The sequence below is a fragment of the Accipiter gentilis genome, chromosome 21 (assembly GCF_929443795.1).
Source record: "Accipiter gentilis chromosome 21, bAccGen1.1, whole genome shotgun sequence".
Classification (NCBI taxonomy): Eukaryota; Metazoa; Chordata; class Aves; order Accipitriformes; family Accipitridae; genus Astur; species Astur gentilis.
In genome coordinates, this window is record NC_064900.1 from 16,436,610 (window position 1) to 16,460,706 (window position 24,097).

Below are 24,097 nucleotides of genomic sequence, written 5' to 3' on the forward strand. Positions count from 1 at the left end.
CAAGAAACCAGCGGTCTGCTCCTGGCTTGTCCCTGACCTGTGCCAGGAACTCACCTGAATCATGCCACTGTTTTCCTCCACGTCTCTTCAGCTGGAGATGGAAATAATTTGTCCGTATAGGAATGTAGTGGGCCCGTGGTCTACACCCCTTTCCATCTAGACCAGCTTTCTTGTATCACCAAACTTTAATGCTTCCTTTTTATTGAGTTTATCCTGAAAAAAATGCTTTTTCCTGCTTGTGCCCTGTATTTCTTAATTTGACTTTTTTTTCTTTCGCTATTATTTATTTCTCTAGTTATACATCTTTTGAAGCATTAGAGTAAATGATCTTTATCCTGCATCCATTTAAAGATGCTGGAAGTTTACTTCAAAGTAGCCCCACAATGCTTGCTCTAAATATTCATGGACTTGTTCGTGAGGACTTACAATAGGAGACTGCATGGGAAAAATATTGAGCAAGCTGAGCAATATTACACTGGATGACGTTTCAGCCCTCAAATCACCTAAGAGAAAAGGCAAATAGACTGGTATTTTCTATCAACTCTTATCATCACCTCTGTTCCTTTTCCAAGTCTCACTTGAAGGCAGTCTTGATGTAATTAAAGCGTAAGGGCCAAAGCGTGAGTTTCATTTTCAGTGCAAATACAATGCTAACCCTTTCACTCCCACGTCTCTGATTATTCTCTTCTTTGGCTCCTCCGTTCAGAGAGCACGACAAAGCTGCAAATTAACCCTCCCACTCTGAAAATGGCAGTTTAACATTATTAGCCTGCAGAAACAGAATTTGCTGGGTCACTAGGAGCTGGCTACCAATGCATCTGCCATGACAGCCATGTTGGGAAGTGAGTCCATATGGTAATACAGACAGCTTCTGACTTCTGCTGGGAACAGCTTCTAAGGACTTGGCATCTTTTATTAGATGGCTTGGGATTGTGCTTATTTCTGCTTTTCTGTGGCACAGAACGGCTGGGTTCCTGCATTTGTATCACCAAGACTTCATTAGGGACTCTGTGGGGAGGCAGAGGGGTCTCCTGCAAAGGGTTCTCGCAGGATCGGAGCACTGGAAGGGTACTTCACTCTGCTGTTGCTGTCGCTCCTGGCCACTTTTCTTATGTTTGTGAGCAAACAAGCAACCGGGGGATTCGTTTGCGAGGACATTTGAACATCTGCGCCCTTGAGAAGGGCTTTCTCATTCATCTTTTATTTACAAACAGCATAAACCCCAGTCCCCAGTGTTGCTGTATTTATGCATTTCAGTGTTTCCTGGATGTACTTTTGATGCATTTCTGCCGTTGACACATGTAGCGTTGATTGCCTGGGCAGCATCCCAAGTGCAGCAGTGCCAGCAACATCTGGCAACCTGGCATTAATACCGGCCTTGGATTCGGGTCTCGGTAAGAGCGCATCGCAGCGGGACGGTCACGAGTTTCTCGAAACTTGGAAAGCCCGGCTGTTATTTTTGGTTTGCACGGGAATAAAAGGGAGCATTTATGCCCTTGCCCAAGAAACCGCCTTTCCGAGGAGCGCCCGAGGACTCTCTCTTTCCCTCAAAACAAAGGAACCCGCTTTATCCCTGCGCTCTTCTACGACCCCCGCCTCGCCCCCGGCCTCGCAGCCCCACCCCACGACCTTCCAAAAGCCCCGCTCCGCGCCGCGCCGTCCTCCCCGACCCCTGTCCCAGCAGAGCCCGCAAGCCGGGGCATCCCCGGTCCCCGCCCCGCTCCCGCCCGGCCCCCGCCCGGCTCCGCGGCCGCGCAGCGCGCCCTGCCCGCCGGCCGGGGGCTGCCCGCCTCCCTCGCCCGCCGCCGGGGGGAGCGGGCGGCGGCGGCGGGGCGGGCTGGGGGAGGAGTTTGGCGGCGCGGAGGAAGCGCCGGACACCCCGCGGCGGCGGCGGCGGCGGCGGCAGCGCCGAGCGGCCGGGCGGGCGGGCGGGCAGGTGAGGGCGGCGGGCCGGGGCCAAGCCGGGGGGCGCGGTGCCCCGCTTATTTTTATAACTTTTCGGGGTGGGGTCTTTTTGTTGTCGCTTCGCGCCGCCACCCCCACCCCCTCCCGCCTTCCCCGTGTTTTGGGGTGTTTTTTTTCCGCGCCTCGGACGAGACGATTTCTCCCTTTCCTCCCGCCTCTCCCCCAGGAGCCGGCGGCGCGGAGCGGAGCGGCGGGGAGCGGAGCGGAGCGGCGGGGAGGGGAGGGAGGCGCGGCGGCCGCCCCGCTGCGGGGGCGATGCCCCCGCCTGCCTTGGCGCCTCCCCGTGCCGGCCCCGCCGCCTTCCCTTTGTGCCGCCGGGCCCGGCGCGACGCCTGCCCCGGGAGCCGGCGCCCCGCGGCGCTCCGCGGCGGGAGGTAAGGGCGGCCGCCGCCCCGCGCCCCGGCAGCCATGCGGACCCTGCGGCCGCAGCTGGCCTCCCTGCTCCTCCTCGGTAAGTGCTGGTCGCCGGAGGGGGTCCCCCGGGCGGGGCGGGACGGGACGGGACCCCCGGCGGGTGCCCTCCCTCGCAGGGCTTCTGGGAGGGTCACCCGTGCCGAAAATACCCAGCGCCTTCCCCCGGGAGTTGTCACTGCCCGCCCTGTTCCTGCGGCCGGAGGGGGGTAGGGAAATAAATGCATATTTGTATATAGATACGTATATATATATATAAAATAAATCAGGGTTTCGGCTCCGCCTGCAATACCCCGGTGACCATCCTCGGCGAGCCCCGGGGCGCGGCGCGGGGTCCGGCCGGAGCGGGCTGCCGGGGCGTGGGAGCGGCGGGGACGGGGACGGGCACCGGCACGGGCACCTCCTCCGCGCCGGGCTCCGGCGTCAACTTGGGAAGGCGAGCGGCCGGCCAGGGGCTGCCCCGTGCTGGGGTCAGGGGACGTCTCGGAGGGGAATCGTGAGGGTAGGGAGTTACGGGTCGGTGTTGAGCTCGCACAATGAAGGCAGAGCAAACGCCTGGGGTAAGGTAGGCTGCAGAAACGAAGTCCTCTTCCCGGCTCTCGACGAGTACGTTGAAATGTAGAGGGAAGACAGTCCCTGCTGTCGTAAAATGCTATTTGATTGCTTTGTGCTGTCTCTCCGAACTCCTCCTGTAGTCCCTTCTCTTTCTGCCTGCGTTTTGTACCCTGTGAACCGTTAAACGTGTGGTTTTGTCCCATCCTACGAGTGCCTGCCCAGGGTATGACTGTACGCAGTTCTATAAAGTCCTTTGGGACCCCACTGTTGGGTGAGAGATGCTGTAGCAATGCAGGATCCCTTCCTACAAATTCGGGAAAAGCAGAATACAAGACAATTAAAATGCCTCTTACGTTTTTTGCGGCAGCCCGTGTGCCTGGCTTAGTACTATGAGTCGGTGGGGACGTTTGTGGAAAATACAGTACGGCACCCTCATGCTGTTTTATGCCTGTGCATGCACAGAGCAGAGCAACCTCGGAGTTGTTTTGATTTGCCTTTTCACTGGTAAGGTTTTCTGCTGCATTAATGCTATTGAAGGAAGAAGCAGCAAGGCTGGCAATTTTACTGGCTTGAGAATTGTCACATACCTGCTATACCAATCTGGAAACACCACCTTTACTCGAATTGCCGTTGTGCTTCCATGTCTCTACTTTGTGTGTGTGTGTGGTTTTTCATGCTCTCTTCTGCCTTTAGGAAGGAGAGATGAGTCTTTGAAATGGTTTTGGAGAAGGTTCAAACTTCCCCTTAACCAGTAGCTTTCCTCCTTGGGTTCCCTGAAAAAAGCCATCTTAAAGCTAAGTTTATCCAGCACGACTTTGCTCCACAAGTACAGGCAGTCTGTCGTAGCCCGCAAGACGGGTATAGGCGAACGGCAGTCGCTCGCTGCCTTGTCTTCACCCGCTCAGTGTCTCCTGTTGAAGAACAATAACACCATTCTGGATTAAGGCTTCCTAATATGGAGCGAGCGGTTGCCTGCTCGCCGCTCCGGAGCGCGCCCGGCTGATGCGGCGGCGTAGCAGCAGAGGGCATCGTCTTGCCGAAGGCTTCCCACGGCGGTACAGAAGTGGGACCCTCCAGGCCTGCGCTGTACACCCGCGGCGGTGCTAACCCTGCTCCTGGCCAGCTGCCGAGGCCGCCCCGACTCTTCGCCTGTTAGAAACTTGGCTTTCTGGGTTTGACCGAAAGCTGGCTTGAACGTGCCTTTGTCCTCCCTGAGGGATGAGCTGCGAAGTGTCTTCTGTCACTTGGAGAATCCGTTGCTTTTCAGCGGTCCCCAAATCCTGTGGACGTGTCTAGTTTGTAAAAAAAAATTGTGCCGGCCTCCTCGTGTTAAATGCGAGGCTGCTTTTAAGGGGATGAAGTGTACTACATGCGTGCTGGAAGTTTGCTTTCTTTTGGTGTTTTTCACCTGGATTTCTTTAGACGGTTGATCTGCATTTGCCAGCTGCTGGTTTTAACGAAAGTGAGGATGTGTGACTGTGCCTCAAAGCCTCGAGTTGCACAGAAGTGCTTTAGGTTGCTGTTTGTAAAGCTGAGGCATCATTTGACTTGGTGGGAAAGGGACTGGAGTAAAAAGCCTTATTTCATTACATAAATCTGTTACTGGCTAGAAGAGGACTGTTGGTTTCCGAACAAGTAATGTTAATGCTAGAATATATGGATAAGGTACTATGGGTTGAGTATGCAGAAAAAGAAATACAATTCAATTTTTCCTTATCCTTTTGCAAACTCATTGGAATCGCTGAAGGAGGAATTGTGGTTATGGAAGGAGATGGTGGCTGATTTAATATAATATATCAAACATTAACTAGCTACTAGAATCCAAGTAACTGCAAAAACCACGGTTTGAAAACCCACATCTGGCACGTGGGTGTAACATTTGTAGATATCGGCTGGTTTTTCCCCTCTTGCTGCAGTGTTTGTTGCAGGGTTCTTTAAACAAGTGGCACTTCATCACAGCAAGTACAAAACGGGAAAATAGAGCAAGTGCTGTAAATAATCCTCGTGCAGCGATGAGACCATTAATACTTGTGCCAGCCAGTGCTAATCCTGTGTGTAGTTGCAAGATTTACCTTCTTTTTTTCAGGGATGCAAAGTCTGATACTCCTCATATTTATAGTGTATTATATAGGAAACGCAATAGGCTTCTGGGGAATGCTGAATTCATTCATGTCGGTGACTGGTTTATGAATAGTTCTGCTTTTGAGTCTCGTGCAGTCTCCAGAATACCACCTGTGAATGCAATTTACAGCTCTTTGTGTTCAAACATTGCATATGTATATATGTACATAGACTCATTACCCTCTTCCTTTCTCTATTCGTGCATAGTAATTGGTGATTTATTTGCGATTCCTAGAGGGGAGTAGAGCCTTCGTAAGGTCTAGAAACTGCAGCTCACTTGTAAACAGCACGTTGGAGTGAAATAACGATGCAGAGGTGATTCTTGGAGAAAGAAGGGGTGATCTTACAGGCCTGTCTCCTGGAGGTGAAGGGGTGCTGGCTGGAAGCGGCAGTGTGCAGTTGACTGCCACTCAAGTGCTGTGCTAGCGCGCCCTCCTGCTCTTCTGCTGCCTGCCCCGGCGCAGGGGTTGAGGGGGTCAGTGGCTGACACAAAAGCCTAGACGCAATATAGCTGGAGGAGAACAGACGGAGAAAACGGCAGAGTGGGTGTTTGCACACATGGGGTTTGGGGTGGTTTTTGTTTACCAAAGCTAGCGGCCCAGGAATGTTGCTGGCACCTCATCTGCTCCTCGATGCATTGTTAGCAACAGTGGCCAAGATCGTGCTTTCTCCATCTGTGTCTGCCCAAGTCCTCTGCCACGAGCTTTGTTTTGCAAGCTGATTTTTGTCATCTTCACCCCTGTGTTTGCTGCCTCTAGATCACCATGGTGTGTGGTGCTGGACCTGGACCGATCCCGGGTGTGCTGGGGTGGGCTGTGGCTCTGCTGCTTTTGGAGAATGTTGGACAGGGTCTCTGCAGATGGCCCTGGCTGTTGCCTCATTTCTGCACGCGGTTCAGCCGGCTCTCTGGGTTTCCCGAGCGTGGTGGGAGGCTGCTGTGGCCATGGGTGCTGGGCTGGCAGGCTCTGCTCTTGCGCATCCCCAAATGTAATTCTTCACGGGGAGACTCCATCCCTGCAGTCTTGGCTAGACTGCCTGACATCCTGAGGCTCCTGCAAATCCTGTTTATTTATACAGGAGGTTTTGGTTTATGTGAATTGTCGTCTTTTAGTTGACCTTCTGTCAAGTTAGATGTCTTTATTAAAGCAGTTTTTATTGTAAATCGAATGTGTACTTGGAACACTTTTACCAGACCCATTATATAAAGTGAAAAGCAGAATAAACAGCACTGCAGACCACAGGTTGGGGGGCAGGAGAGAGAAGATGATAGGGAAAGCATCGCTTCTGTCTTGGGAGGCTTATTGAGTTTTTTGGACCAGAAAACTCTGTGTGTGTGTTAAATTTTCTTTTAAAGTTCTTCCTTTTGGTCTCTCTTGGCTTCTTTCTTACCCCTGCATAATCAGTCATGGATTCAACTATTGACCCAAAAGTTATACAGTCTAGTATGAAGCCAGAGGTGTTTTAGTTGGTCTAACTCAAGTGAATCAGAGTCCTATAACCTGAAAGAGTGCTCCTTGCTATCTGATAGTTAGCACTCTACAGACCCTAGCCAGAAACTTAGAGCACCAGGAAAATTGCCTGAGAGGAAGGGGGAAGCTTTTCGAGCACAATTCGGTTTTCTTCTTGTTGCTAGGGTTCCTCTGCTTGTGGTTTGACTTGTCTACTGGTATCGAGAATGTTTAGGCCCTCCAGCCACTGTCTGGAAAACTGCAGTATTGTGATTTGCCTTCTGGCTTTTAAGTTGCTAAATACTCCTTAATGATAACCTGCTAAATTGGTTTTGACTCCATTTTTATATTGGCATCTCTTTCCTAGTCATATAAAATCCTCTTAAGGAATAGTTCTCTGGTTGAATGTTAGGAGACGTTTAGCATCTGTTTCTTATAAGCTATGGAGAGGCTAAAATGGAGCCTTTCCTGACAAAGTGGGGTTTGATCAAATTGCAAGGCAAAGAAATCGGGTCTGCAGCTGCCTTTGGTGGGTCTAGGATGTCTGTGTGCATATATGTCATTTCCAGCTCTAACCTGTTGCTCACCCTGTCTCCATCAGCATACTAAGAACATGTTTCGAATTATGTGTGTTAGCAAGCTTTTTGTCATTAGGAGGTTTAGTTAGGAAATGGTAATGAGACAAGAGGAAATCTTGCCTTTCTAGTGTCTGCTAAAGTCACATTTCAATAAGCAATTGAACATGAGCACAAAACCAGACCGTCTGAGCTAAGTGGCAGGAAGCTTTTCTCAAAAAGGGAGAGGCTTTGACACTGAGGACTTGTACTGTTGCCGCACAGTACTTGCGCAAACGCTAAAAAGCAGGGCTGCTGCTGAAAGGAGTCGTTCCAAGCTGGTTCCTACCGGGCATGGGGAGGGTGCAGGCCAGGGTGCTCACGTGAGGAACTGGTTGGAGTGACTTGCTTGGTCTGAAAACTAACTTGGCAAAACCAGTAAATACATAGAGGGATTGGGGGGCTTGTCTGATTTGAAAGTAGATCCATTTTTCACATGGTCCTGCAGATGTTTATGGGGGGCCTAAGGAAAGGGGAGGTGCTGGGGAGGCAGGTGGCTGGAAGGCATAGTGAATTCATTTACCTGGGTTACCCCAGTTTGCTGTTCATGCACCAGGGCCTCGGTACCATGGGTCCAGGGTGTGTGACCAGTTGCTCAGTCCTGCCGAATGGTTGAGGTGAGTCCAAGTGTTTGACTGCAGCCACTCTGTTAACTGTTACCGGCTCCTGACAGAAGCCACCTGCACTGTCCTGTGTACTGTTTAATCTGCAGTTTCTGGCTGAAGCCACTGCCTATACCCTCCTATGGCTCCTTCTTTCTGATTTTTCTCTGCTGCTGGTGGTTCCTCGGTGTTTCCAGGTCCATTTCCCACTCTCTTTTTGGGCGATTGTCCACAGGCAAGGAAGAGGCGGCCCATTGTTAAGTGGAGAATTGGGGAAAAGATGAGCCAAGGAAAGCACTAGGAGAAGAAGGAAGGTGAAGAACCCAACTGATAGGAACGATAGATGAGAACAGGCTCTAGAGGATGGATCTTACAAAATGCTGGGCCTTCCACCACACTCGTAGCTTTTAAAGCGTCAAAGGCTCCCGAGTACAAAAGAAACAGAGGTAGTGAGGATCCATCCCTGTTTGTTCTCTTGTTCCTGAGCAGTGTACTTACCACCCCTCTTGGGTGACTTCTCCTTTCCTACCAAGCTGTTGATTCCATTTGGGACTCAAAAAATCATCTAGCGCTTCTCCTTGTCTCTTCTGATCTTGGCAGCCGTAAGACTTTGTCAGTCCAGAAGGGTTGAGGCTGCTGCTGAAGTGCAGGACTAAGGAGATTCCTGTGCAGTTTCTGGCAACAAAGGTGTCGCCATTGGGATAGCAGAAACCATTGGGATCCAGGGCATATGCCGCAGAGCAACACACAGGGCAGCTGCGCAGCCATTAGCACTGTCGAGCCTTACACTAATGCCGGTTGTTTGGTTTGGTGTCTGGCTTTTGTTTTTCTGGCCCTTGCAAAACAGCTCATTGGGGTCTGATGTGGTTGGAGGTGATTTTGATGTACAGCTGTTGTAGCACTGCTAAGTTTTGTTTTGTTTTAACTAGTGGCACGAGTCGAATCGGTATTGTTCACCTGGTGTCCCCTACTCCACACACAAAAGTGGATTGCTTTGCTTCCCAGCAAATGTGTTCCTCTCTGGAGTCATTGTGATTACAGGGGAATAGCAGGGAATGGATGATGCATCTGGGTTTTCTGGGGAATTTTTTTGTTTGCTTGCTTGGTATTGTTCCCCACCCTGCCGCTGCATCCCTGATCTCTCTGCCTGAGGCACATCATTGCTTTTATGGCTTTTGGGCTTTGTACAAAAGTTGATAAGCTTTTTGAAGGGAACTGGATGCATGGGGTGAGGTAGATGCATTTTTCTGTGGACTCTGTAGTGCTGAATGTCTGTTCTGTGTTTGAGAGGGGCTCAGCACTGACCCAGACTGCTTTGTGAAATGGATGGTTTCTGAAGCCTTTAGAGAAATGGAGGCTTGAAGATGAGATAGTGAGCCCCCAAAAAGCAAAAAAAAAATTTCTTTGCCTCTCAGGGAAAGAAGGGCTCTGATCTCTCATTACAGCGTAGGTATGAAGATTTGGCTGCTTAGATAAATTGAGATTTTGACTTCTTGTCTGTCTCCATTCAGCATCATCAGCAGGGACATAGGAATCTGCCCGGGTTCCTCTAAATTTCTCTGAAAGTGGAGCTGGACCTTCAGTAAGAGCCACAGGAAAAGGCAGGTGCTTGTTGCCCAAAGTCTTCCAGAAGCTCTTTACTACAGAAAGTCGTACTGCTGGAATCTGGCACTTATTAACTCAGGTTACCCAGTACCTAGGATCTAGCCAAAGGGCTGTGGCTGGCTGCCAGGCTGAAATTACCAGCCTGGGTGTCAGGCCTTGTTGGTTACTTCTTGGTAGCTTGAAATAGGAGCTCCCAACAAGCATGTGTGCCAGCCCTTCTTCTAGTCATGTTTCTTCTTACAGCTTTGTAAAGTGTTCAAGGTAATTATAGTACTTACTAATATTTATTCCCTTCTAAGCAATTATCTGAATGTGTTTATCTCTGGTGTGCTTTCAAAGTACTCTGCCCCCTCTCACCATATCATTTCATCTCCCTGGCTCCCTCCCTTCTCATGCAATCCTTGGTTCTCAGCTTCTTCCACCTCCTGAATATGCTGTCAAGCTTTGCTTTCCTCTCCTGGAGGTTCCCGTACCCTGTCTTCCTACTCTGCTGTCTAATCCCATTACAGAGGAGGGATGTTTGCTCTGTCTTGCAGGGGATGATTGCTTAACCGCCCTGCCAGGTGCTAAGGCACTTTGCAATGAAGGGCATGGATACCAAGAGAAACTGGGCTGGCATTGTGCCATCTCCCAGCTTTCTGCTGACTGCTTGTGGCCTGCAGACAATATCTTGAGAGCTCCTGCTGAAGGGTTTGACCTTTATGCCTGCAGTGTTATCCGGTGCCTACAGCAGGAGTCACAGCATGCAAATTCCAGTGCTTTCTTTTGACTTGAGATATAATTGTAGGCAAGTTGCTCTGTCTCTGCTCTCAGCTCCTTGAAGTAGAGAAAGTGGCTTAAAAGGTGTCATGGGATGTTTTTTTGGAGGAAAAATGCAGTGTTAGGGCTGAGGCTTTGCTTGCAGTCATTAAACAAGCAGGCTGCTTTTTTCTTATACATGTTGGGAGCGTAGTGTAGAAGAGATTGCTATGCCCTGATTGATTTCACTCTTGGTGTTGGGAAAAGAAGAAAATTGATTTTTACTCTGAGCTCTGTGGTGTTACTTACCTGCACAAGCTCTCTTGCTTATCCTACATGAATGGGACCAGCCTTTTCTTGCCACCCCATTATGTTCGTGGGGCATAGCCCACATGACTGTAACTTGGAGCTGCTGCGAGTCATTCCAGCCATCAGTGTTAGAGCAGCGCAGTTAATCTATGGGTCACTGGCGTGTAAGGAGCTGTTAGGTCTAATCAGTCCCATGCCATGAGCTAGTCAGCAGTTAAATCTAATCCAGAGTGTGTAGCTGCCAAATGCTTTAAGTCTCCATGCACTTGCTCCTTTCTGCTGTAAATAAGGCAGACTTGAACAAGATCAGCTTCAGATGCCCTGCCTGCAAGCAGGGATCAGAGATCAGCCTTGGATGCCGGTACGGCAGAGGTTGTCCAGAGTCCGAAGGGCTGCAAGGTAGGTGTAAATCTACCTGCTCATCTTCATATGTGGATGTCAAAACACCTTCCTCTTTCTTATCTCACATAGCTTTTTCTTCCACCTCCTTCCCCTTGCCTAGATGTAAGGAGAGGTGTGTTTAGAGGTGGCTTCTCATGTACTGCCATCATCGTTAGAGTGTAGAGGGACCCTGCCTGCATTCGTGCATGTCTTGCCTGAGATGCCTAGTTTTTTGTTCTTTTCTTTTTTGTACTGCTTTTATACCCCATCTACTCCTTGAATTTTCCACTTGTGCCTGCATGGTTCTTCTGCAGCTGCAGGTTAACCCCCTTCCACTCCATAGGGAGGGCTTTCCCATGATTGTGCTTGGAAGTACACCACCTTCTGCTGCTGAAGGTGGGAGAGGTGAGGCTAAAAACTTGCTTCCACTGCAGCTTCCTCTGCCTTTGTGGGACAAATCACGGGAGATCATCCCATTTATCTTTTAAATGGAATAACTTTGCAAAAGTAAAAGATGAAGAATGCCAGTTGCTATGCTCAGGGGTCTGCCATTGGTTTGCTTTGGCTTGGGTGGTTCCAGGGAGCTTGGCAGGGGACCCTCACTACCCTGCGAGCACCATGCAAAGGAGTGGCAGCGCTTACTGCAGCGGTGTTTTGGATTTGTGCCTGGCCCTGGTGCTTGGGCTGACTTTTTTCCCAGCCTTTGCAGGGGAGAAGGTGGCAGTGAACGTGTGGTGGGAAGGAGGTTGGTTTCCTCCTGGTGGAGGGTGGGAAGCCATCTGAGACCACCCTGAGGTGCGTGGGGTGGCATAGGGCAGGCGAGGGGTTGGTCTTAGAGAGATCTGTTGCCTCTTCCCGGAGGCCTGCCCATGCTGGGCTGGTGGCACCCTAGTTCTGGCTCTCATCTGGATCACAGAGCTGTGTAGTTCAGTCTGTCCCCATCTTTTGCCTGGCTTGTTTTGGGGGAGGATGTAGGGATGAGAGGGGTGAGCGTGAGGGAAGATTTACTGTGTGTCAAATACCTAATAGCTGCTCTAGCAGGTCCATGGGGATACGTTACTAAAAGCATCCTAATGATCTCAATGTAATGGGTTTGAGTCTTGGAAACAGGCTTGCTGGGAAGGGCATCCCAGGGCTTTGTGCTCGGCTTCTGGAGGATGAGGGGTTGGGGCAGGCAGCAGGAGCTGGCTCTTTGGGGTGCCAGCAGGTACCCATCTCTCTGTGAGAAGGAGCTGGAGGGGAGCCATATGCAGGGCTTTGGCATGGCAGGGGAATGACTTGGGAAGCTTGGCCAAGCAGCAACTACTGCTGTTACCTCAGAAATGCAGATTACCAGCAATTGCAGCAGTGTGGAGGCCAACTAAATCCCTAAAGAGATGCACTCTGAGGAAAGGGTAATTTTCTTTATGGAGAGATCTGGGTGTTGGTGGAAGAGAGGGAGATGCACAGAGGAGTGTGGCTGTAGCTGAGGCCAGCAGCCTCTAAGCCTGGCTGCTGGGAGCACGCGCTGGGGGATGTGGCTCCCACTGCAGCTGCAGGAGCAATACCCAGCTCTGAGGCTCACATTTTTTGTAACCACTGCTGCTGCTGAGGTGGCAACATCTAGCCTCTTCCTCTGGGCACTGACAGTGACCTGGAAAAGAGGTGGGCTGTTGCTTGCCTGCAAAAATGATGGAAGCAAGGGTCGCACAAGAAGGGAGGGTTCATCAGTCCTGGAAGATGCCAGTGGAGCTATGAAGACCCCTGAGATACGTGGGGGTGATGAGGAAGGAGTAGAAATGAGGGTGGGAGATAGCAGGAATCCATTTTTCCAGTGGATGGATGTAAAAGAAATGCATGTACGTGATCCTAAAAGTGCTGTGGTAGAGGTTCTCTGTAGTTACTGGGGTGATCAGCATCAGTTTCTAAATCGTTCTCCATACGTGGCTGTGAGTGTTGAGTGTGGGCAGGGTGAAGCAAGGCTTCTGGGGAAGTATGCTAGTGGGAGGCCAAAAATAAATTATCAAAAGAAAGAATTGAGAAATTAACAAAGCTAAATGAATGTATGCAGCTCTAAGAAAAGGGTGTCGTATTTGAAAGCATATTTTTGAAAATCCATTTGCTTAGTCATCTTACAGATAACTGCTATTTTTACCTTCTTTGCTCTGATGACACTTCGCTGTCTATATAATGGGTTTAGCATCCACATTCTTTTCTAGTGTACAGGGAAAATGTATCTGCTAATTTTGAGTTGGCTTTGTAGAACTGCTATACTTCCTGGCTGTGAAGTAAGTAAAATACTGTTCATAAAACTGTTCTACAGGAGCATAGCTGGCATTATTTCCCTTCTTACCCTTTTAGGTTTTTTTAACCCATCTCCCATGTCTGCAATCAAATTTGAATAGAGAATATATTCTCCTGCCATTTCAAGTGTAATAAGGACTATGCCCTCAACTCCCCCAAAGAGAAAAGTAGTGATGTTTGGGTTCAGCACAGTAATCTACTGGGGAATGAATACAAGATCAAGGGCATTTGCACATTTTTATTTCTGTGTGTTTGCAGGGGCTGTGGCATTGCTAGCAGGTTGCTCACAAATGGTGGTTTAGATTACCTCTCTTGCAGGCAGAAAGATTTGCATCTTGCCATTCCTATTTGATGTGCAAGTGGTGATGAGAGCTGTATACTTGAATTCAGATTTTTCTGAGTAGCAGTCTGCAGTTGTTAGGGCAGTGCTTAGACCCCAGAGGCTTTTTCCCTGTTTTCATCCTGTTTCAGTAACTGTGTCTCTTGTTATCTTGTTCCTGAATATTTTCGCTTGTAAGAGGAGACTGTTTGTTGCAGCTGTTAAACCTCAAATGTCTTGAATCTCCCTGAGGGAAGAGGATGAAGAGTTCCTCAGGTTTCTGTGTAAGTAGACTATAGGAACACCTACGTATCTTACCCAAGTATACAGCCAGGAGGTATTATTGGTGCTGTCCTAACCAGCTGATGGATTCTGTCTGGTTCAGCCTGCAATTCCTCTCTCTCTCACTTGCTATGTTGAAGGGGTTTAGTAAGGGAGCTGGAGTTTCTTTTTTTGTTGGCATGTAATGGTATTGGACAACAAAAAGCAACTCTGGTTTCTTTTGTTGGAGCAGTGTAGCTAGGAGGTGTCAAAGGAAATTATGGATGTTTGTTTGGTCTCCTGGCTGGATATAACCATGTGGGTTTTAGTGAAATGTGCCTTGAATAAACATTGGGTAAATCTCCTAGGACGAGCACAGCTTGGAAGCTGGTGTTGGGAGCCGTGCTTATCTTCATGGCAGGATTTAAAAAAAAACATGTTTGCATGAGAAAAGTTTTGTACCCTGTGTTTGCTTCCTATTGGTTTGGTGGTTTGTGATGTTCCCCCTTATGTCCTCTTTAAAGCCAGCCAGCCAACCTTAGGAGAGGATTATCCAAGTAAAATTCTCCAAAGCCTGTATTGCTGTCAGAGTTCCTTCTTTCCCCCTCTTTGATGGTGCCGATGGCTAACCCGGGCCCAGGCGTGACCCATGGCCATACTAACATGCTGGGTTCAACCCCTGGACTTGCCAGAGCCCCGTGGTCCCTCCCCGGGAGACGGGCCGGGTCCCATTCGTGCCGCTTCACTGGGTGGTAGCGGGCGAGCAGGCCCGGCCCCGGCAGAGAGCCAGCGGGGCTGGAGCCCACCAGAGAGCTGCCAGTGCCCCTCGTCAGCAGCTCTGTCCCAGGCAGAGACAACTTGGTGCCTTCTCTCTCATGGCCTGGCCTGAGGCGGAAGTCGGAGGCAATGTGTGCCACGGTCCCCTCGCTCCCGCTGTCCCCTCAGGTCATTCTCCCTCCTCACCGGGAGACCCAGGGGACGCCATGGTGGCAGGAAGCCCCAGCCAGGAGCCTGGCGAGTGCCAGGTTCTTCAGGGCCTGGCAGGGAGCTGGTGGCTGCAATGGGCCTGGGGGCACCTCCCCAGCCTGGAACGGCTGTGGCTTCGGGCATGGGGGGTGGCTTTTGCATGCTTTGGGACATATACCAGGAGCAGCCACCTGCCAGTGGTGACCCGGCCTTGCCTTGCCAGCTTGTGCAGGGCGTTTAGTTTTGCCTCTGTTGTCTGGAGGTGGTATTTCATAGCTTCTGCGGGCAGGTACTCACGAAGCTGTGCTAGTGGGTGCTTAAATGCAATTGGTGTCAACCCTCACCGCTTGCAGTCCGCTGCGGTAAACTGAGGAGGAGGGATGGCATCAGCAGCTCCTTTGGGCCTGCTTTTCCCAGCTTCCTGGCCCTGCCTGCCTCTCCCTCCTTTCTCCCTGTCAGTCCCCAACAGGTCTGGAGCATGTGTGGCGTTTTGGTATGGTTGCTGTATCTGTTCAACTTGCATCAGTCACTGTTAAGGCTTATAATCAGTGTGAAATCTCTGGGGCACAGCTATTTACAGAAAAAAAACCCCCACCCTTCCAGATTTGCATCAAACAAGAATTTTATTCTCATTAATTGAATTCCTCTAGAGTCTGATAACTTGGGCATGTTGAAATCAGATAAATAAAAAGCCTCCCTTCCTGGTAGCTATGTAAGCCTTTCCTTAACTCCCTGATCAGAGGGGACTAGGCTCTGCTAAGTAAGTGGCTGAAGATCGAAACTCCTGCATACATCTGCTCGTCAGGGAGTGTAGGCAGGAGGACGCTCAGTGTGGTGTATCAGCAGAGGAAGGGTTTACCTCACCTAACCCCCTCACCCCCTCTTTTCTCAGTTGGCTGGGAAGGATTTTTTATTTAGTGACAAATGCTGTTTAGTCACCCTCAGACACGTAGTCTGTGTATAGAAACTGGGACTGTGCTTTCTCCAGGCCTTCAGATAAACCTGCAGCCCTACGAAGGGGCAAGTCTGCTCTTGCTGAAGTTGGTGTGTATCGCCTTCAGAGAATCTCTTGGGCCATGCTGCCCCGTCTCATCACGTGGGTGCCAAGATGCGTTGCTCTGGGAGGCAGGAAGGTGTTCGGACTTGTGCCCGAGGTGTGGTGTTGCTGATCTGATGCTATAATCCTGAAAATATCCAACTTGCAGCTTTTTCCAGACTCCATACATCAAAGGATACTTGTGGTCATTAAGGTCATGTCCCTTTCTCCATTGCATCTTTTGTGTGTAGTTCTTGACTTGGTGCTGAAGGCTGGGGCCTCTCTCGTTCAGCAAGTGCCATTCATTAGTCCAGGGTCCTTCCTCCTATGCCTGGATCACCCGTGCCATAATGAGATACCTGGCTTGCCAGCCTGGCTTCTGTTTGTCTTGGTTTTCAGCCAACACCACTCTCCCCCTGCGGGGTCTTTCTGCTTTCCGCCCTCCCCAGGTATCTCTGGTGCCACCATTCTTCTTGCACCCTGGACTTAGATTTCCCCCCACCCCTCTTCTTCTGTCAGTATTTGTGTCCCATAGCTGTTTCCACTACTGATGCAGTGGCATCTGCCGCCACCCTCCGGGACACTTTTTCCACCATCTCTCCCATCTCCCGGCCCCACCATCTGCTGCCTCTGCTCCTGCTGTCATGCAGTGGTGTGAAGCTGGTATGAGTCTCCTGACTGCACTGACCTCCCTATCTCAGAGAGCACTCGGCTCCTTCCCTCTGCCTCCTTCCTCATAAATGCTTTAACTGCTCCTGTTTTACTGAATGCTGCTAACAGTATTTCCCCACCCCAGCCTGGATAGCCCCTTCTCCACCTTCAGATTTGCTTCTCAAACCTTAGCGATTTTACAAAGAGGACTGACATACAGAAAAGGGCCTGCCTTTACCTGGGGGTTTGCCCTGTACTCCTTCTCCATGCTATTCACAAACGTAAACTTTATAACCCTTTTGCTTGCTTTACGGGTCCCAGCTCATTTTCCCTTGTCTCTGTCGTTTGCTTTGCTACTCGCAGCTTCTATCCCTCAATACAAAGCTGCTTTATCCCCTCCTCCTTCAGCAGCTGCTCTGTCCTCCACAAACCCCATGAGATGCTCTGTCTGGAGCTCTTGCCTCCCAGCTCTCTGCCAGTTCAGTCTGTGATTTACTTTGCAAGGGTTTTCTTAATAGCCCCCACTGCTCTACATCTCAGTCGTGATCTAGCATTACCTCCTTGACTTGGCAATTGCCCTTGTGATAACCAGTTTTGGTTTCTTTCTGGAACTGTTTTCTCCAAGTCCTGTTGTCTTTGCCTTCTCCGGCCTCTCTGACACAGCTGCTATTATGTCCTCATGAGTATACTCTGCACAGCTTCAGGGTTTGGCTTTTTTGTGGCTATAAGAGGCCTATTCTGTGACACTGTCCACCTCTTCCTACAGTCCCAGCCTCTTGGTAATTTTATCCACTAATAAAAATTGGACTGGTTTCTCTCTGCTGATGTTACAAGTTCACGTTTCTATTCAAATTAAAATCTTGACCTCTGTCTCTGGCGCTTACACACATGCATGTGTGCGCACCTGAGTCTTTCTGCTTAAGAAGTGTAAGCTGCAGCACTTCCTATCCATTTCAGCCTCTGAAATTTGTTCAGGTTTTTTTGTTGAGTGCTTATTCCCCTGAACTCTTGAATTAGTGCCTCCTCCTCTGCCCTGCCAAACGCAAGATGCTTGTCTTCTCTTTAAAATCCCTTCATAGCCTTGTTCTACCTTGTCTTTTCTAGCACTTCTTCCCTCTGTGTGGTTTTCGATTCCCAGCCTCTGCCTCTCATTGGGTTTCCTCAGGCTGCGTTCTCAGAGAAAGATGGCTTATCTGATCGTGCTGCCTTGTCTGCCGCCCCTTCCTGGATAACCTGGCAGCCCTTTGGCCAATTTCACGCAAATTTGAGGGGAGTAGAGATAAACGAGTTCCTGCAAGTCTTGTGAAGAGTAGGTAGCTGAGCTGGGGTGGGGGGGTGGCAGCAGACTGAAGGGGACTTTCTTCAAGGGCTCTAGCAGTGCCTCCAAGTGACTATGCCAGCTGTCAGAGAAACTCCAGCTGAAGCTTGAAGTCAAATCATTAGTCTCAGAGACGGCCTCCCTCCTGAAGGCATAGGAAGCTAGGCTTCATTAAGTCTCCTGCTCTTATGGTTGTTTGCTAAAAATGGTGGCTTGGAGCCCTTTATTTTCTTCTATGCAATTCAGAGTAACCTGCAGCAAGCACCTGCAGCACTGCTTCACCTGATGCTTTGCCACAAGGCCTGTTAGAGACCCACCATCAGGGTCTCCCAGCAGATAGAGACTGCGGCACTTCTCATGCTGCCTTGCTCTCTCCTGCTCCCCAGCCTCTCTTGACCCATCTGCTGCCTGTCTGAAGGTGCTGTTTCACAGTATGGCTGAGCTATGGGTGGAATATCCCAGCTGCTACTGAAAAGGGTTGTTTGCCCCCATCCCTGAACCCAAAAGAACAAAGCGTTCTTGCTGTCTTAGTGGAAACAAATAACTCTTTCCTTGGGTTCTTCTTCTTTCAGCTCACTATGGGGGTCAAGCACAGGGAGAGGAGTGCATATGTTGCTAGGAATAAAGTAAGTGGGAAAGCAAGACTGCTTTTTTTTCCATGGCAGCTGGTACCTAGATCAGCTTAACTGCATTGTGAAACCACATTTCTAAACTGAATTTCCTGGGATGACGGTGTTTCTGCTGCTGTATTCTCTGTAGGGGAGCTGGCACAGTGAGGCTGCTCTGAGTAGGTGCTTGGTGCTGAGCTAAGGTAAATAAGAGCCTATAGCAGCAGTGAATGCAGTCCTGTTGGAGTGTCCTTCACAGAATGGTTGAGGTTGCAAGGGACCTGTGGAGGTCATCTGGTCCAAGCCTCCTGCTCAAGCAGGACCACCTAGAGCAGGTTGCTCAGGATCACGTCCAGACTGCTTCTGAATATCTCCAGGGATGGAGAGTCTGCAACCTCTTTGGGCAACCTGTGCCAGCGTGCAGTCACCCCTCACAAGTTTGGTTGGTTGGTTTGGTTGTTTGTTTTAAAAAAGTGTTTTCTTGTGCTTTCTAGCTTGTTGGTTGCCCCGGTGCATGGGGTTGTTCCTCCCCAGGGAGGAGAATCGCATCTGATTGTCCCTCTTACTCATTGGTAATAGTCTTGTGTTATGAATGTGCATAGAGAGAATGAATGCACCTTTCTCCCTCCCAGACTTGAAGCAATAGTAATATAAGAGCTTCTGTATCTCCTTTTTTTTTTTTTTTTTGTTGTTTTTTGTTTTCCTTTCCAAATACCAGAAAGCACCTGTCCTCCCACTTGAAATGGGAGCCTTGGTAATTTGGTGACAACTGCTGATAGTCTCTGTAACATGTCAAACTAATAAATTACAGTGTAAGAAGATGAAGAGTTCTGACATCTTAATTAGCAGTAAGAGGCAGTAGGTAGCTGAAGAATCTCTCCAGATCTGTCTCTTTTTCAGGGATGGTGTCTAACTGAATCACAGAGTTTTTGAGAGGCAGCATCTTGCTGGTGCTTAGTGAACAGAGAAGAAATGAGAAGAATTGGGGGGGGGGGTGTTGGGGAATAAAAACTCTCTGCTATTGTATGACCATGCTTTGTATTTTTGTGATCCTTTATGGTGGGGTGGGAAAATTGTTTCAGAGAAATGCATGCTTTTAGCCAGTACACTTGACTTTGGGGATAACTTAATTTGCTGTTTACCTGAAAGCTCTTCCTGCTGAAGAAGAGGTACAAGATGGCAGCTTTGCCTTGCAAATTGGATGTTCTCTCATGCTAATGGCTATGGCTGAGGGGCACAAATGTTTCTTTAGCATGCCAGAAGGAAGTGGGAGAGACTGCTCTTGGCTGTATTAATTTCTAGGTATTACACTTTATAACTGTGTGCAGTTATATATGCCATTCTACAGAACTGCGTGCTCAAAAGGAGGTGGGGAGCAGGTGCAGAGCCCATGCCAAAGGATACAGCTGGAGTGCTGGAGGAACAATGTGCTTTGGGAGGTAGGGAGGGATGTGCAGCAGGGCAGTTTGTCATCAGCTTTTCAAACATGGTTATTTGAGGGTGCTGATTTGGAAGTTGAAAAGAAGATGCTCTGGCCCTGCCCAGAAGAATAAAGCATGCAAGTAAAGGCCCTAGGGAAAGTCAGGGTGCTGAACTCTGAAATGTCATCTTTACCAAAGTAAGGGAAAACCTGGAATCACTCGGAGCAAGGGGAATGGAAGTGAGCCAAATAAGCAACTTCCAGGAGTATGGAAAGATGGGCCAAAATGCTGGAGTTCCTCTTCAGAGGTAAAGGGAGGCACTTGTGTGTGCTCCCTCCTTCCGTTTGCTTCACATGAAGAGAGCAGGCAGCTTTGCTTTTCTTCAGGAAAAGCAGATTTGAGGGAAGGTAAGGAACCAAGTTCTCTGCGGATCAGAATTATTTTGAGAAACCTCTTCATGAAAGAGAGGGAATTCCTCTAATGAAAGGCTGGGTAGTAAATGTTGTTTCCTTTTGGCAAGAATAATGTGAAGGTGAGATTTGGGGCTCTACATGCTTTTCTTCTGGGAGAGTATTTTAAGCATCTGGGATGTTATGAGGTGAATTACAGCAATAATAGGGGCATTCAGCTGTTTAATATTGGGAGGGATTGCAGAGCATGCAGGAAAATGAAAAAAGAAGCAACATTAAAACATTATTGGCTGTGAAACAAAATGAAGCTTCTTATTGTCTGAGAGTGAGTGATCACACAGGGAATAACGCTTGACAATTCTAAGAGTGACCCTGGCTGTTGAACATGTAGGACCTGAAGACTGAAGAACGATAATAAAAAGGAATACAGAGGCTGCAGGGCATAATGAACTATGTCAGAAATTTCCTGCCTAGCTTTGTCGCTCGAACAATTTAATTTCCCCCCCTCCTCTTGATAGGTTGGGAACACATACCAGCTAAGAGTTAAGCTGTCTGAAATGTGTGTTGACGCTTCATAGCTTTGGTGCTAGTATGACAATGCTGAATCTTTTAGAGGTCTAGAAGCAGTAGTAGAAATGCCAGGGTAAATGGTGTGTCCTTACATGCATTTTAAGAGCTGAAAGAACAGAAGAAAAAACACACACGGGAATCTTGGGAGACTTCACTTTTTGTGCAGGTCTACACTAAGTCTTACAATGAGCACCTGTGGTTACAGCTTCAAAGCTCAGGCTGGGAAGGCATTAATGAAGCCGTCACTGCTTTTCATTGGAAAAATATAAAAGTAGGCATTGCCTTGGGCTTTCCAGCAGGCCACTGGATATGCTATTGTGTATTGTAGTGCTTACCCAGACCTGGAACCAGCAGTAGTGATAAAAGTCACTAGGGCATGTATTCAGTGGGCTGTAGGAAAGAAGAAACTCCTGAGGATAAGACACAAGGAGCAGTGCAAGTTAGAAGTAGTGCATGGGCAAACCAGCACTTCCTGCCTGCATATTCCCAATGTAAGTATAATCTGCCAGGGAGCTTCTGCTTGCATATTTTTTTCCTGTAACGATAAGAGTAATGATGGTATGGTATATGAAGAACATGCTGATCTAAGGGTTGGAACAGGGCTGGGAAGGTTCTGTTCTGACCTTGGAGGAAGAGAAATAGTTGATTAAATAGATTCATGGGACAGGCTCTACCTGAAGTACAGAAAAGAGTTTATAGTGCTACTGGAGCTCTCTGCCATTCTGTGGGGTTACTCAAAACTGGTATCTCCTTTGGGGAATACAAGGATTGCAGATAAGGGATTCTTTTTCTCAGCATCTTTGCAGGAAAGTAGTCAAATTATAATAAGCAGTAGGTGTGTTGCACAAAGATATTTGAGCCCCCAGCAGTCATATACCATTATGAATCTGAACCAGCAGGACAGTCAGCTTGGTCTTTCCCTCATACATCAGATGTTTGTTATTCACCTTTTACATCAGGTACACCTTGATGCACTGGCTTCTTCAAAGCCCGTGTGAAGTAAGGAGGCTGAGCACCACGAGCTGCTGAGCTCAGGGACCTGTGTGCGGAACAGCTGCCCTGCCATCCTCCTCCCTTTTGTTAATATGGGGTATCGCTCTTTTCTTTGACCACAGGCATGGCTGGCTGGCTGGCTTCTGGACGCTTGGCTCCATGACTTTTCAAAGTAAAGCTATACTAGATTAAAGAGTAGTTTCAGACTTCAGTGCAGCCAAGTAACTTTAAATCTACTTTCTGAGGGAATGATTGAGAACAATAGAACTGTAAGAGCAGGGACATCTTGTGTCATGTATCCCCTGGGGCAGGTTCATCTCCACCTATGGTATTCCTGAAGAAGGTAAATGTCAGAGGGAGCTGTAGTGTGAGAGGCTTCAGACTCACAAAGCAGTCTTTCTGATGCCTCATTTTCCTTGCTTCTGGGAAGTTAAAAATATACCTAGCCCCCATGTCCAACCTGAATCTCTGCTGTTCAAGTCCAAGCCTATTGTTTCTTGTTTTCTCAGCATCCAATGTAGATAATGAATTATTCCTTCCACCTTCCAGCATTTTGAGAAGTTTAAAGTTTGTAGTAATAGAGATGATCTGTGGCTCAAGAATATGCCATTCTAAGGCAGTGTTAAAACGAGCATATTTTAACATGCCTAATTGTAGACGCAGAGAAGTAGCAGTTAGGGGAGTGTGACCTCCATATAGTATGAGGTTTGCTTAAAAAAAGAAAAATTCACAAGGGCAGATCATATTTAACACTGTGCAGCTGTAGAATACCAATGCCGTACTGGGGAAAGTAAGGAAGTCATCTGTCAATATAAGGACCAGATCTGAGAAGAACCAAAGGATAAAAAATGGCTCTGATCTTGGTGAGGGGGTTGGATGTCTGACTGGATGCATAATTATAGTAGAGGTACAAGACCTCTTTTGCAGTCAGAACTTGGGAAGCTAGTCACAGGCCAGAACAATCTATGGTGATTAAAAGAAATGTCACCTCTTTCATATTTATTGAAAACATTTTTCTTAAAAGACAGTAAACATCTGCTGTGGAAGTGAGTGGCTGTGAGATGGAGCAGCTAGCAGAGATGAGTGAAAGCAGTTGTGTTGGAAGAACAAAGAGCTTCATTGGCAGCTCCTGTCTCGTTTGCCTGTGCTTTGATATTTCCCCGCTGATTGTGATATTTCCATACCAATTATTGTATAAATTGTTCCTGGCTGACCTCTCTACTTAGCCATCCTTAGTTGGCTCAGCAGTGGGAGGAATTTGAATGAGGAATGAATAGCTGTTTGAGTCAGTTCAGGAAGGATGGTCCATGTGCTGGGAGTGGTGGGATGGTGGCAGGAGTAGAGGAGGAGGAGGATTGGGGATCAGGCACCCTTGGTAGCATGACTTAAACATCAAAGCAAAAGGGTGGGGAGGATAGGGACAGAGTTGTTCTGCAGGTGGCTCCAGCCAGCCTTTCAGTACAGTGAACTCTCTTGGCATGACAAAAAATACATCAGGCAAAATACTGTATTTTCCCAGAATGAGGCTTTACAGTAATAAGGGGGTGGGGGGGTGGGTTTACCACATGTTTTCTTCTGATAGCATTGTTTTTTTCCATCTGGCAGCAGGTTGCAGTGTACTGAGATTGTCCCTGCTGTGACTTGTTTATGCAAAAATTAAGCTGAAACCTAATTTTTGTTTGTGCATGTTAACAGGAGACTTCACAGAATAGCAGGTGCATGTTGCTAGAAGATTGTCTCTGTTTTGGTGTTGCCTGTTGGGGCAGAGTCTCCCATATAGATTACATTAGTCTTCAGCCAATGAAAAGTAAAGTGCTTGGGGAAGTGTTCTCAGTGGCTGGACAACGGTGAGCTTGGAAGAGACTTCTTGAAATGAAACATTGTTTTGTGGGGTATCTGTCCCTGTTTTTTCTCTGGACTCCACAGCAGTGCTAAGTAAGGGGCTGGTCTTGGCAAGAGCCATCTCTGTCCTCCCCAGGGGACAGAAGGGAGAGAGGAAGGGCCATCCTCTGGGAAGCATCATGACTGAAAAATTAATCTGAATTAAGACGGAATGTGAGCTTGGAGGATGTTAACTGTCCTGAGCAACTTGCTGGAAGCAAAAAGCCTGTGCAGGGCACGATGCTCCTGTTGTGGTGTAGGGGAATGGAAACACTGAGGAGGAGCGAGCTGCAGGGGAGCACTGCTCGCTAGGCTACGATTAACCGTGTGCACCCCGTTACTTTGAAAGCGGCCAACGCACAAAGTGCTGCAGCTGAAAGGCTGCTTCTGCCTGCCCTGCTGTTCCCGGTGGCCTGCTGCCCATGTGCTGCAGGCTGTGGCATCGCCCCGCAGTGCTGCCATCTTTGTGGTGGGCTGCAAGTGCATGGGAGGCAGAGGGAAGCAACACATTAACAGCACTGGCTAATAAAGCAACAGTGCCCTTAGACTGGATGAAAACATGGTTTCCTTGTTGTGGGCATGGCATCCTTTCCTCGCTCCGCTGTCGAAGCGGGGTGCAGGTATGCCTGCT

General features: G+C 48.8%; 1 protein-coding gene across 2 annotated transcripts in view; it reads left to right on the forward strand.

Annotated features, from left to right (window-relative positions):
• The first annotated feature begins 1,948 nt into the window (after nt 1-1,948).
• Nucleotides 1,949-24,097, forward strand: part of IGSF3 (immunoglobulin superfamily member 3) — a 101,635-nt gene continuing 79,486 nt past the window's right edge. For both annotated transcript variants that reach the window (XM_049824524.1, XM_049824525.1), the window contains exon 1: nt 1,949-2,416. In XM_049824524.1, the coding sequence (XP_049680481.1) occupies nt 2,374-2,416 (43 nt within the window). In that variant the 5' untranslated portion in view covers nt 1,949-2,373. The remainder of the gene's footprint in view (nt 2,417-24,097) is intronic.